This window comes from Haliaeetus leucocephalus, unplaced genomic scaffold (assembly GCF_000737465.1).
Source record: "Haliaeetus leucocephalus isolate CR32 unplaced genomic scaffold, Haliaeetus_leucocephalus-4.0 Scaffold195, whole genome shotgun sequence".
Classification (NCBI taxonomy): domain Eukaryota; kingdom Metazoa; phylum Chordata; class Aves; order Accipitriformes; family Accipitridae; genus Haliaeetus; species Haliaeetus leucocephalus.
This window is the reverse complement of record NW_010972631.1, coordinates 12,735,691-12,749,708: the sequence shown is the minus strand read 5'-3', so window position 1 is coordinate 12,749,708 and position 14,018 is coordinate 12,735,691. Positions and strand designations below refer to the sequence as shown.

The window sequence follows — 14,018 nt, the reverse complement described above, 5'->3', positions numbered from 1 at the left end:
AAACAGTGATAAAGACGGTCTCTTCTTCTAATCTATGTCTGCCAAGAGATTTACAGTTTCTCTGTATAAGGAGAAAGTATGTTCTTTGGAAATTGTTTTCAGGTAAAACCTGGCTTTAGAGTTTGAAAGCCTTTGGTACCTTCTGACATGCGCACTTGAAAGAAAAACTGAGAGAATGCAGATTACAGTACACTTTAAAGATTTCAGTTTCAAAATAAGGGGTGGTCTGCTTTTTGTTTGTTTCCTTTTGCGGGCATTTTTCCTTGTTGCTGGTCATTTGTTATAGTCCTTACAGCTTCACAGCAGTCCGTATCAGGAGGCTGGAGAGATTTAGGAAGGGAAAAAAAATGTGTTGCAGCAGAGGCAGTGTGCTACTGTAACTTCTGCTCATATCTTGAAGACATGCTGAGGGCCTAATCCTGCTCTTGGCTGTAAACCTGTTTGTGGGGTAAAATGGCTGTAAGCTGTAAGGTACCATGGTTGTAGAGATAAAAATACAAAGCCAATAATACTTTTACACACAGCAAAGGAAAACCTAACAGAAAAAGATTAAATGGTTGAGCACCAATTAGTGATTTAAAACTAGCCATTGATGCTTCTGGATGTAAGCCAGTTTTCTAAACCCAGTGCCACACATTGCTCTACCTTACTCTTAGAGATTTTACAGCTAAAGATGATAAAGGAGTATTTCAGTGAAACAGAAACATCTTACCTAAGAAACAAACATTTCAGGGATTTTGCATAGAGTCCAGACCAAAACTCCCAGCAGGCTGGAAGTAAACCTACAGGTTCTGTTTTAAAGAACTAAAATGGACTTTTTATAGAAATTCCCATATTTGTATCTCCCAACTGTAAGAGCTGAAACCTCATGATGATACACTGGGCTTAACTACCATAGCCATAAACTAGAGTGAGCAACCTCACCAGCACGAGTGGGGTGGCACCAGTGTAAAACCTGGTAGGTGATTTTCTATTTTTTTTTTTTTTTTACTTTCCAGCATCTTTCATAATTTCTTATTTTTTTTCAGAATGCTGCCACTCTCATTTGGAAGGAAATAAAGCATAAGTAGCCATACTGCGTAAGCTTAAATGATTGTAACAGACAGTGTCACTCAAAGGCTTTTGAAACTCAGGACACTAAAGAAGACACTTTTGTTGTCATGTTTCAGTAAAGCAATAGGATTTGGAAAGACCATAATGCAATACTTGGATCATCACCTCCTATAGACAAAACTTGCAACTTTTTTTTTCCCTGTTGGGCTATCTTAGCATTATTTATATAGCCTTGAAAAACCAATGAAGTCAAGAGAATGCTATCAGAGAATTAACTCTGCCCTATTAGGGCACTACACTCATGGCAGACACAATCTAATGAAAAAATATATTGTGCTTCAAGCCAAAAAGTTATTGGACTTGATCCCATAAGATATTTAAGCATATATTTAAAGGTTGCAGGATAGCAGTCAGGGCACTCTAGCATTTGCAGAGAACAGACCAGTGTGTGCTGCAGCTCCCCCATATTTTCAAAATCTTTTATAAGGTACTTGTATAATATGGCTGCTAAAACCACACTAAAGCCAATACGTTAATCACTGCATCTAGGTAGGTAACCTGCGTGCTGACTTCAGATCCTTTTATTTGCCAACAAGTTCTTAACACCTGTGGTTTTTAAAAAGAAAAGCTAATGCAAGAAATCCTGTTTAACGGGACAAGCCGTTGTCCAATGGGAGTGGAGCTTCTTTGGAAGTACTTAACCCACAGATTAATGAAAGGCAGATAATTCTACTGCAATTAACTCTTCTGTGATGAAACTTTCTTTCTTTAATAACTAGTTTAAATAACAACTGAAACTTGAAGAAGAAAGCATTTAAAAGTTCACTCAGTAGCTGACAAAACATTGAGTCATGGACAAATAGTTTACATGATTTTTCGAAGCTGCAGTGCAAGTCTGTTCTCCAATTTCCCATGTTTTACAGGAAAGAAACAGGAATCTTTAATAACAGCATCTTCCAAACAGCCAGGACAAAAGACGTAAGTGGAAGTTGAAACGATGAAAGAAATGAATAATAAACAGAAAGTGTGCAAAACGGGAATTGGTGTTGACAGGATTTCTCTAGGTAAAAAGACAGACTTTAAATTGGGTTGCCAATTACACATCAGTATTCAGGAGATTTAACTCAAGCACTGTGACTTACATTTTCCTTCATGCATGGCTGATAGCCCACGTGCTACTGTAGCAACTGAAGTTTTAGCTTTCTTTTATCTAATATATAGCCTTGTTATCAGGTTATACATTAATTTCCAAATCCTGCTTCATGTAAGTAAAAAGTGGTTCAAAAAGATGTTTGGAGTGTCTGTGACTTCTGCAAAGACAATGTGAGCCTCTTCAGTTTAAATAGTTAATCTGTCTTGTAAGAAGTGTCTTGCAGGTGATGAACAATGAGTTTTCAGGAAAAAATAATCAGGTTAAAAATCCATTTTTCATTTTTTTAACAAAATGAAAAGCAATCAAAAATCTTCCTTTGGGTAACACTCGAAATATTACTAGAGCAAAATCAAAACATTTTACTGTTCTTAGGTTATTGAGTTCTTCCAAATATATTCACTTAGGTTAATTTTTAAATTAAAAAGTTCTTAAACAACAACAAAAAAAGTGCACAAACATTGTACCCTGAAAAATTTCCAACTACCACACTTGCACATTTTCAAGATTTCTCTCACAACCCTTCTTTGTTTCAGAATTCTGGAGCCTCCACATACCTCTTTTCTACTTAATTTTGTGTTCACTGGAAAATTTCCATCATCTTTTTCTTTGAATGTCCCCACCATGAAGTTACACATGCAATGGGAAAGACAAAAGACAGAAGATAAAATTCTGTACAAGGTAGAGTTTTTCTTTTGCAAAAGATTTATACCTGCCTTTTTTTTTTTTTTCCCCAAGCCAGTCCTCTTGCCTTTCTCAACATGTTTTTGCTTTTTCTATGCCTTGCCCAGCATTTCAGTTATTAATCTGGGATCATGCATGGCCTTCATTTGCTCTGTTTCACCAGCATGATCCATACCAATTAATGACTGGTACCATGCTACATATAGTCATTCCAGGCAAGCCTCACCAAATACAGCCTCATCTACTCTAGTATAGTTCATCTCTGAAAAAAACCTAACAAAGAGAGATGATGGCATGTTGCAGGTAAGTATCATGGCTGGACTATGATTAATGCTGTTGATCTGTTCTCACTCTTGTTACTAAGGGTGAGGTCCTACCTCAGACCAGTGTCCCTTAGATCAGTATTTTCTCTCCGGTCAGCAGAGGGTTCTCAGGGAAACGTGGACGGGGAGGAGTATGTTTTTGACTCTTCCCACATACTCTCCCCAGGCTCCAGCAATCCGCGGGCAGATCATGCGGCCCTTAAAGGCAGTTCTAATGGCACCAGTGTGGTTATTTTATCTCTGGCCCTAAATTATTTTCCTACAAAAATTTTCCTTTCAGCCCCATCTGCATGAAACCATTGCCATTTTGCGTTCTCGCATATGATGTTCTGAAGTTCCACATAACACAAAGACCAGGTTATGTATACTATCTAGTGCATGTTTATTGCACATTGGTGTATAAGTTATCTGAATAAAAAAAATACTTCTCATATAAATAATCTAAAACCAGAGAACATGGAGAAATGGTGCAAGCCCCAAGACTGCTTTCTCTTATGTAACTCTGGCAGGTAACTAGCTCAAGAAATAGAAGTGTTTAAGAAACATTGCTACATATTTTTTTGCTTCTTTTAAAGAGAACCCATGCTCTTACTGCTATGGTTTATGTAAAAAAAGCTATTCCAGCTCACTGCATACATTTAATTTTTTTAATGGCACAGTGAAAAGCATTCATTGCATGGTTGAAAAGGAGAAAATCTGCATCTATGTATGAAAGCAATCAATTCATTCCACTTGTAATGGGATTTATCCTGTCACTTCAGTTTGATTGTTTACCTTTACAATCGCCTCCCATGCTGTTTGGAAAAAGAAGAAAAAGAAATGGGAAAGAATCAAAAGCCAAGCAATTCAACATGACTCTGTTTAATGTCATCACTACCTGTTCTGAAGAATGTATTTGCATATTTATAATGCTATATTACTACAGGAATGACAACCTTCAGTGGCAGCATGTAAGCCATCAAGATAGCGAGAGCTCAACCTGTTCTAAAAACTCGTTGGCAACTGGCTGTGCTCTTAGGGTGGGCACAATTCTCAGTGGTCACAGCTATGCTCAACATGTTGAACAATACTTTCTCTATGATTTAAAAGGAAATGGGAGTTATGCAGCTAATAAGTATTTCAAATTTTAGCTACAGTTTTGCATGCCAAATCAAAAGGAAGAAGTATCCGAAAGCCAGCATCATCTTCTGTTGTGCCTAGTGGACTGTCCATGTTTCATGATGGTGCTTGTTCTTCCTGTCAGAACACTGTAGGATCTTTCTCCTGTTACAGAAAACTAAACTTCTGCTGAGCCAGTGGCATTAGCTGAAGCACAGAGATTTAAGCACTCACATCAGCCATACCGCACTGGCAGAATCGTAAGTTTTCCTTGTATTGCAAATGATGTTCTGCAAAACTGCTGCAGTTACTCTTGGGCATCTCTTCAACAATTTCTAACACAACTTTCTGTGACACATGTATAAGCTCTGTGATATTTAGCGCACGATTGGAGTTGTTCTTAATATTCATTTTAGGTAAGTTGCATTGGCTTTTCAAATTAACCTCTCCTGTTCCCACACTGTAGGCACAGCAGATACTCAAAAATCTCAAGTCACTCTTAACAAGTGTCCCCTGAGGGTCTGGAAAGGAACAACCCAAATTCTTTAGTCTATGAAATTTAGCCACAGATTTGTTTTTTAAAGATAAGGAAATTCTGAGAAGCAGATATACCTCCCTTCAGAGAGTCTGCTTCCCAGAACTGGAAACTGCCCCTCCTCCATATGCCCAAAATTACAGAGTATGGCCAGAGTGGTTCATTGTAGAGCCAAGCATTTGCCTACTGTCATTTTGGCACTAAACCAAATCAAATAGGTGGATCAGTTCTTTTCAAACACTAAGTACCTAAGGATTTAGGGCATAAGTGTATCTAGTGTTTTCCAGCAGAAATTCTGTTTCTGCTGCTCTGACGCAGCTTAGCATCTGGATGCACTGGACTGGAGGGGAAAAGCACACAAGCCTGCAGTCTGCTTAGGGACTATTATGGTTCATGGCATAATATAGACAGCTTTAAGGAAATTCTAGTTTACAGAGAGAAATTTCATAGATTTTTCTTGGAAATTCCTCCAGAAGGAAGACTCATCCACCAATATACATAAGATGGTTTCTTGTACGGTACAAAATAACCACAACAAGCCTCCAGACTTTGGGAATTTGTATTTAAATCAGTAAAAAAATACTGCTTAAATGAGACTAGTGGGCTTGTTTTATGGCAAGAAAACTGTTTTAACCAGAGCAAGCTGTATTTTCCTTAGCTATGTAACAATTCACACTATTATTTATGCTTACAGTCATATATATTTGCTTTAAGTTTTACCAGTATCTCAACCTAGAAAATCCTCTCTGAAATGCTAATTGCAACTGTTACCCATTCCATGATCATTCTCAGCCTCTTCTGCTTAGAAGTGGTATCAGTGATGTACACAGACCAGATAATTCCTATCTCTCACTGTAATTGCACAGGGATTTTGTTTTCTTTTGAGTCAGTAATGTCTAAATTGGATTAAGACAACAGTTGCTTGCGAGGCCTTCTCTACATAAGTTGCTTTCATCACTGCTGTACTTCATGCTATTTTACTTTATAACTTCATTTTTTACACCATTCTTATACAAATGAGTTTCCGTGAAGTTCATACTTAACTTCAGATTACACTTAAGTACTAAATACTCTATGAAGAAGAAAAAAAATACCCTGAATTTTGTTTTTTCTGACATACTCATGAGTGAATGTAGTTACTGGCATGCTGGCACCATTCGTTATGATCAGATGAAATTCAAATGATATGATAAGAAGAGTGACCGATGTCAAAAATCAGAGAGCTCAGTCTAACTATTTGTGTTTTTAAACATCTTTAAGCTCGTAACAAGCCCTTCACAGTCCCCTGTCTGGGCAATCACTGCTCTTGGCAATAATAATCTGAGTGGGTGGCTGAGAATGGAGCTGGCAGATGCAGTACTGATGCAAATTACTGCTACTTAGCAGCACATGCATTCATTCATCCAGGGAGTAATTTTTTATCATTCCAGAAGTAAGCCAGAAGTCATAAAATACTTTACTTGTCAATATCTAGAAATAAAATCTGTAGTGTATTCAACATTTATTATCATAAAATATAATGTTAAATAGATAATTGAAGTGTCAGTATGCCCAATGTCATAAAGAAATCTCTGAAAAAATGAAATACATTCAGTGTGCCTAATTTGTCTGTTTTGTGGTTTGATTTTTCCAATATTGCAACTGGAGACCTCATAATGCGTGTGTGACTGCTGATATGCATTTCCAAGACCAAATAATGCCAACCATAAAATCCTGATTAGTCTTTCCGTTATTCTGGTGTATTATTGCTTTCATTATTTTAGCTACAGAGATGAATGACAGAAGTGAAAGAAAGGAAAGCAGAATAATGCACAACATTACTAAAGGCAATATACAGTTCAGTGAAATTAGCAGTCATTATTTCTGTGTTGACCATAATACTGCTGTTCTACAGACTGTAAAGTAAGATGCCACAATGCAATCAGTACTTGTTCTTTGGGTCAGATATATATGAAGCTGCCTTACCTTAGGTGCATTGACCAGGCAGTGATTCGAAACACAAGGTTTTTCTTTTATAAATAGTGCATTTTGACAGACATTTAAGCAAATCATGCAGTTTGTTATCTTTTTTTAGAACTATGCCCTGAATAAATATTCAATCTTTTAAAAAAGTCCCATCTCTAAAGAAACAATAAACAAAAGAGAAAACCTATTTATGTACACCAATATTACAGCAGTAGTCTATACAAGCTATACTTTCTCAGGAGAAACAGACCTCTCAGAACAAATGAACTTTAAGCTGGTTTATCTTTCAGGTGAATTACCTATACAACAGTGGTAACACAGTAACTGTGGAGGTCTATAATTATATGGGAAGCAAGGTTTGCATAGCAAGAGAAAAACTGTATTTAAGCAATTGATGTAACTTCAAATAAACAAACTAGCCTTGGAGTCAGAGTCTATTATGAGTATATTAATTGAGTCATTAATAAGTAGACAGGCAATCTAAGCGTAACAGCTAAAACACAAATGTTTCAACACTAATTGCAACCAGAATCCAGACACAGTACCTTAGCTTTATCCCTCATGGAGCCCTTCCCCAGGATGGACATTTTTGCACCTGTTTCTTCTTGTAACCTCTTCAAGGAGTTTCCTCTTGGTCCAAGCAATTTCCCAACAAAATTGAACTAGAAAGCAAGTAAGAGAACTATTTTAGACCTAGAGGTGCTTTTTCAAAAACTTAATAAATCTTTACAAACAAGCTGCTTAAAAAAGAAAAGTTTACTTTCCTTTAAAAAAAATACTCCTACTTAGTTCTGAGCCTAATTCATTGGGATGTAAGTCTGGAGAACGGAGGTATCCTCTCACGTAGCACGAAAGGCAGTAAAAGCATTCACGGTTTATTTGAAGCCCAGGAGGCTTCTCTCTAGGGCAAAAATGGCCAGTCACTGCTTTGGTTTAGCTAACAGCTAAACAAGATCTTTGCTTATCAGATGGTTCTTGCTTCCACTTCAGCCAGCAAGAATATAACAACACAAACGCATCAGCCACGTTAATAACACCCAAACTCAGAATCAGGCCAGAGACTCCAGAATCCAAGCTGGCTTTCAGTCCAGTGTTTTAATTACAAACCACTTGTAACTTCCTTCAAATATTGGTTAAACCATCAAAGAAAGTAATATGTAATCACAGGAAAAATAAATACTTAAGGTGAAATTTACTGCCACCTAATCAAACCTAACTGATTCTAGCAAGATAACATGTCTATCCCATTTTGGGGTAGGATTTAGAGATGATGCCCCATCATGGCATCAACAATCCTATGTCTTGAAACTGTAGCTATGCTTCTTCCAGGGACCACTTGGCTTAGAAGAAGTTGTTGGCTTCAAATTGATTATTAAATTTCGTATGAAAATAAACCACACAGCGAGGAAGGAATGGCAAAGACTGAATTTCAACTTTAATACTAGGCCTCGGACTTACGATGGAAATAAGATTTCAAAAATCACATGTCATGTATGTGAAGGTTTATTAGACATGGCCAAGCAAACGGCACAGCTTTTTATCCTCTGCAGGGACCCCCTCGCGGGCAGAATGCCTGTTCGCAAGTTACAACACCAAATCTTTTGTGCCACTTACACATCACCAAACAGAGAATAACCATCTACTGCTGCATCCTTTCAGTGTCTCTTAATATTAAGAAAAGCTGCCGCTCGAAAGCTGAAAGAGCTATACCGCTATGTAAGTTTGGAAGAGACTACAAGGCAGCCAGCCAAAGCTCAACTCCATTTGTTCTCTGAATGGAATAAAACTATTAAAATACACTCTATGAAGATTTATGCTGACCAGTTATATTTAAACACTTCATAAACTGTCTAATAATTACCTTGACATATGGCTGCAAAGGACCGGTACGGCCAGCATAAACTATGTACAAAGTGGATTTTAATCACTTCGCAGGAAATAAGTGGCTAGGGATTTTAATTCTATTGATTATGTAGCAGACACTCACAGCTCATCCACCTTCTAAAAAACACACATCAGGAAGCAAGCAGTTACTTACAACTAAATAACTGAATTGCTCTTAATTCGGTTTTGTCTGAAGTTGCAGAAAAGCCCGTGCACTCTACCAGACGTTCAACTGTTGTGCTCGGTCTTGCTGGCGTCAGTGAGCTCTAGGGCCACTGGCTACCCTCAGCACCAGTCTATAATTACAGAACTCCTGAAAGTCTGAAAGTACTCATAGAGGATCTTTGACTCAATAACTTATGAAAAATTAAACCCTTTATGTTCACATGTGGGTAAAAACAGCAGACAAGTAAAGAGAAAATTTCAGTGAATAGCACAAACTGTAAGAAATTTGAAACACAACTTTATTCATCGTATTTATTTTATTAAGATATGCTGGATAGTAACCTGAGCAGAACTACTTTTAATACTGGAAAGCTTAAGCTCCAGTTATGGTCACAGACACAGCCAAAGCATACAGCTGCTGCAAAGGAAAATGTGAAAACTCAGGCAGTTTGACTGCATATAATGATGACCCTTGCCCACAAACACGCATTCCTGGTACAGCCACTGTAAATGTAGATCTTATTTTGCAATCTGAGTTCTGATCCAATTCTGCCATGTATACAAATTTTCTCCAAATAATAGTAAGACTAATTCTCTGGGATAATATCCGGTCATATTAGGAGAAGATAGCTGAGAAATGATGACATACAGAATAGAAAGTATTAACAGAAAGATTTCATTGCTGGGGAGGAAACAGACTTCCACTTGAAAAATATGGTTATTGTTGTATTACTGGATGTTTTTATGGGTGGCTTAACTTCTCAATCATATTTAAGAACATGAGCTAGGCTTTCTGTGCGCTTGTAGAAACCCTTCCTCATTTATGGCAAAGATTTTGCACATGATTTTTTTCAGATTTTTTTAATCATTTATCTGGGGGAGACAAATGCATGTCTCCAGGGGAAAATGATCAGGTGATAGCAGGGGATGCTTTACTTATAATCAAATGCACATGATGCTTCCTGTGTCAACAGCTGGGCAATAAACTTTTTCCTGTGCAGTATAAAACCTGACAAAGCATACAGCTGGTTAGATCTGTTGAGTATCCACAGCCAGTCTCCCCAACGTCTTCCCCAACCAATATACACACAGTTTCACCAGGTTTACCTGCATCTTGATTCCTTTCACACTCTACCCTGCACAAGCAATCAGACTGTAAGGTGCCCAAAGCCAACAGGCAGTCTTCTCAGCCTCCATCAAAGTTTTTTTTCATGAAACTTTTTTTTTTATACTCGTATGGAAATAGCAAAAAATGATACCGCACATGTGGACACACAGAAATGACTCTCTTTCCCCAAACTGTGCTGCTCCCACCCGTCTACAAAGCTTTGTGCTTACACACGGAGAATATTTATTGACAGTGTGAGACATTCTGCTGAAGTCTGTATGCTAGGACTGAATATTTAAAACCAAAGATTAGATACCCAACAAGTATACAGAAAACGGAGAATTCTTATTAAGTAATTACATGAAATTTCCTACCAAACAACTGCCTATGTTAGTAAAAAGTTTAGGTATGCGCTCCATGCATGAATGCATATATAATCACAGACTTGCTCATCTCCAAAACCCCTTGCAGTAAAACATGCTGCGCATCAACACACCTCACTTGCTTCAGGCTAAGTCACAGAAGAGAATCCCCAAATCTAACCAGGTGTTGTCAAGCTGGATCACAGCACAGGCAGTCTGTCTCCCAGTGTCAGCATTTATTATGTCAATACACCATACATGGTTTCTACAAAATGCCAGAGATTAGTTATAGTCTGTGCTGTAAACAAAATGTGTACAACAGCTAGTTTTTAAAATATATCCTCCAGCTTACTTACAATGTTGTGATAGTCTAGTCTTAAGCGTACTACAGCAGCTCATGAAGATCGCCACATGTATTTATTCTCATTGCCATGCTTGAGCTTACCTCCTTTAATATGGACACGTCAAGTGCTGTTCTCAGAAGTCATAATACCAGAATTGTCACAGAATTTAACTTAAATACACACACATTTACAAGTTGATATTTACATAACATCTGATTTATATAATGTTGCATACTCAGGGGAAAGTTTCCTCAGTATATGGCATGTTAAAGCAAATTGTCCACGAGATGAGTGCTATGGGAGCTTGAACTTTGGAGCGGGCATCAGAGACAAATAGATGCGGCTCCACTTTGTGTCTGTGTTGTATAAAAGAGGGGGAAAAGAAGGGCAGTGAACTTGTGCTGTAGAGAATCCGTAGCTAATACTAGCATATTTAAATACCCTTGGCTCCCGGCATCGGAGCCCTCTCGCTGGGGAGGAGCCGCCCCACAGCTGCAGACGCGGCGACCGGCACCAGGCAGACAGGGGCTGTTGGCTTTCACCGCTACCTCACCTTTTAATGCCGAGAACTGCAATCAAACATCGGTCCCTACCTCGGCTGTCTACAGGGGACCCGCCTTATTCTCAGTAAGCGATAAACTGGCCTTCGAATACGCGGACAGCCACACAACGGTCAGTTCTCTCGCCAGACCCACCGCACCGGTGGCCCGGCGCTGCTGCCCTCCTGACGCGTGCCCAGGAATGCCGCGGACCTCCCACGAGCCGGGAGAGGGGCCGCGAGGTCCGGCGGGGTGACGAGGGCTGTCTGGCAGGGGGCTCCCCGAACCAGCGGCAGCCTTGGGCAGAGAACGGCCGCAGGCACTCGGACACCATCAGAAGCACCCTCAGAAGTACATCACGAGTTACTCCACCATAGGGCAGCCCGAAGTGCTCCCCGGAAAACCTACCCTATCCAAAACCACACCTGTCTTTCTCCCCACCTCCCTTCCGCACGTCGGGGCAAGAATGCTGGTAACCAATTAAGCAAGGACTCATATAATTTGCTAACCAGTTCCTGCGAGATTAAAAACTCCATTTAATATTAGTAAGGGTTTTGACTACTTCAGGACGGCGTACCATAGGTATAACAAAGCGAACATACAGTTCACAGCATTAACATCTAAGCCTCAAACTAAATGCAGTGACTGGCAGAAAAGGCATGTTGACATTTAGAAGAGGATTTGTTTCCCTGTTTGATGTAGCCCAAATACATCCCTACTAGAACTGTAACATTTCTTATTCTATGAAGACTATTTTAATTGGGTTTTACAAGCAGAAACAAGGAATATGCTTGCCATTCAGAAAAAGTGTTTGTGTCAGTGACCGTTTCTGTTTTATACACGAATCAGTGTTCAGAACAGTAACAAAAACTAGATAAATATGGGACAGACAAATGCTTCCAGCTGTAAGATAAAGCAGCACAAAGCCCTGAATTGGGAGAATAAATTAATTTCTTCTAGAAACACCAAAACAGAAATAGCACAGCTTGGCAACATGAAATAGGTTTGTTACTTCTTAGTATGTTCTGTTCACCATTACCATCAGCTCCTTTGTGGAGCAACAAAGGGTCTTTCCATTTGCAGAGCTAGGTATCCTCACAAAAAGCTTTCCTTATTCATGGGAAAACAAAAAATCCTTCTATATTCAGTCCTGTGCTAAAGAAAAGGGGAGGAGACAAAGATATTATTCACTCCTGAATAAAACCTTACTGCTTAAGACCTGCTTATAAATTAGTTTTCTTCTAGTACTATTCTAGGACTTCTGATTTATTTTAGAATAGTGTTTATTTTAAAGAGTATCTCACCTTTTGACATGCACAAGGGAGTTCCCTTCATGTTAAGGGAGTAGCAGACAAATCTGAAGGCAAATTTTATTTTTCTCAACATTTTGTAAGCGTAACAATGCCCAGCTGGAACTATTCTATGCGATGCTACGCTATAGCTCAGCAGATCCTGCAGAGTTCAAGTTCGCCTCCCTCTGTATGTAGCTGCTTACCCCAGTACCTCTTCAACATCTAGCACTTTTTGGCTTTTCCGAAACGGACTTAGTGTTCCAGATAAGGATGCAACACTATTTTTTATTACAGTGATGTGATGTTTGCAGTCTCTGGAGAAGAGCTTCTGAGAAACCTGTTTGGTAGGACTCAACGTTGCAGGGCTCTACTTCAGCAAGGCATGTCTGCCGGGTTGACCCTGGCTGGACACCAGGTGCCCACCAAAGCTGCTCTGTCACTGCCCTCCTCAGCAGGACAGGGCTGACTCCAGGACCTGGACTCCTGGATTCTCCACCTCCTCCCCCCTGTGGCACAGGGGGACGGGGAGTGCAGGTTGGGGTCAGTTCATCACTCGTTGTCTCTGCTGCTCCTTCCTCCTCAGGGGGAGGACTCCTCACTCGTCCCCTGCTCCAGCGTGAGGTGCCTCCCATGAGAGACAGTCCTCCAGAAACTGCTCCAACGTGAGTCCTTCCCACGGGCTGCAGTCCTTCAGGCATAGACTGCTCCAGTGTAGGTCCCCCGCGGGGTCACAAGTCCTGCGAGGACCCTGCTCCAGCGCGGGCTTCCGATGGGGTCACAGCCTCCTTCGGGCATCCCCCTGCTCTGGCGTGGGGTCCTCTCTCCCCAGGCTGCAGGTGAAGATCTGCTCCACTGTGGACCTCCCTGGGCTGCAGGGGGACAGCCTGCCTCACCATGGTCTTCATCACCACGGGCTGCAGGGGAATCTCTGCTCTGGTGCCTGGAGCACCTCCTCCCCTCCTTCTGCACTGACCTGGGGGTCTGCAGGGCTGGGGCTCTCACAGCTTCTCACTCCTCTCTCTGCCTGCAGTTGCTGTTGTGCAGCAACTTTTTCCTCTTCTTTACTCTGTTCTCCCAGAGGCACTACCACCATCACTGATGGGCTCGACCTTGGCCAGAGGCAGGTCCGTCTTGGGGCTGGCATGGGCTCTGTTGGACATGGGGGAAGAAGCTTCCAGCAGCTTCTCACAGAAGCCATCCCTGTAGGCCCCCCGCTGCCAAAACCTGGCCACACAAACCCAATACAGCATGTCAAGAGACAGCAACAGCAGAAACAGAAAATGAATGTACTCCAGAGGGGCTCCGGAGATCTACTCCAAAGGACACGCGCTAAAGCTTTCTTAAAGTATTGCACCACTGAAACTTCACTGCAGCGGTCCAGGCAGCAAAGGAGAAGGCTGCCCTTTCCTACAGAGCTCACTGGGTCGCATCTCTTCATTATGCTTTGAACAATAACCCAATGCCAGGCTGCAGAGAGAAAAATGGACTCAAAATTACATGCTCAAAGGGAAAATAC

At 40.4% G+C, this 14,018-nt stretch overlaps 1 protein-coding gene across 1 annotated transcript in view; it reads right to left on the bottom strand.

Annotated features, from left to right (window-relative positions):
* Nucleotides 1–14,018, bottom strand: part of KHDRBS2 (KH domain containing, RNA binding, signal transduction associated 2) — a 280,707-nt gene that overhangs the window by 217,608 nt on the left and 49,081 nt on the right. The window contains exon 3 of the mRNA XM_010565833.1: nucleotides 7,354–7,470. Within this exon, the coding sequence (XP_010564135.1) occupies nucleotides 7,354–7,470 (117 nt within the window). The remainder of the gene's footprint in view (nucleotides 1–7,353; nucleotides 7,471–14,018) is intronic.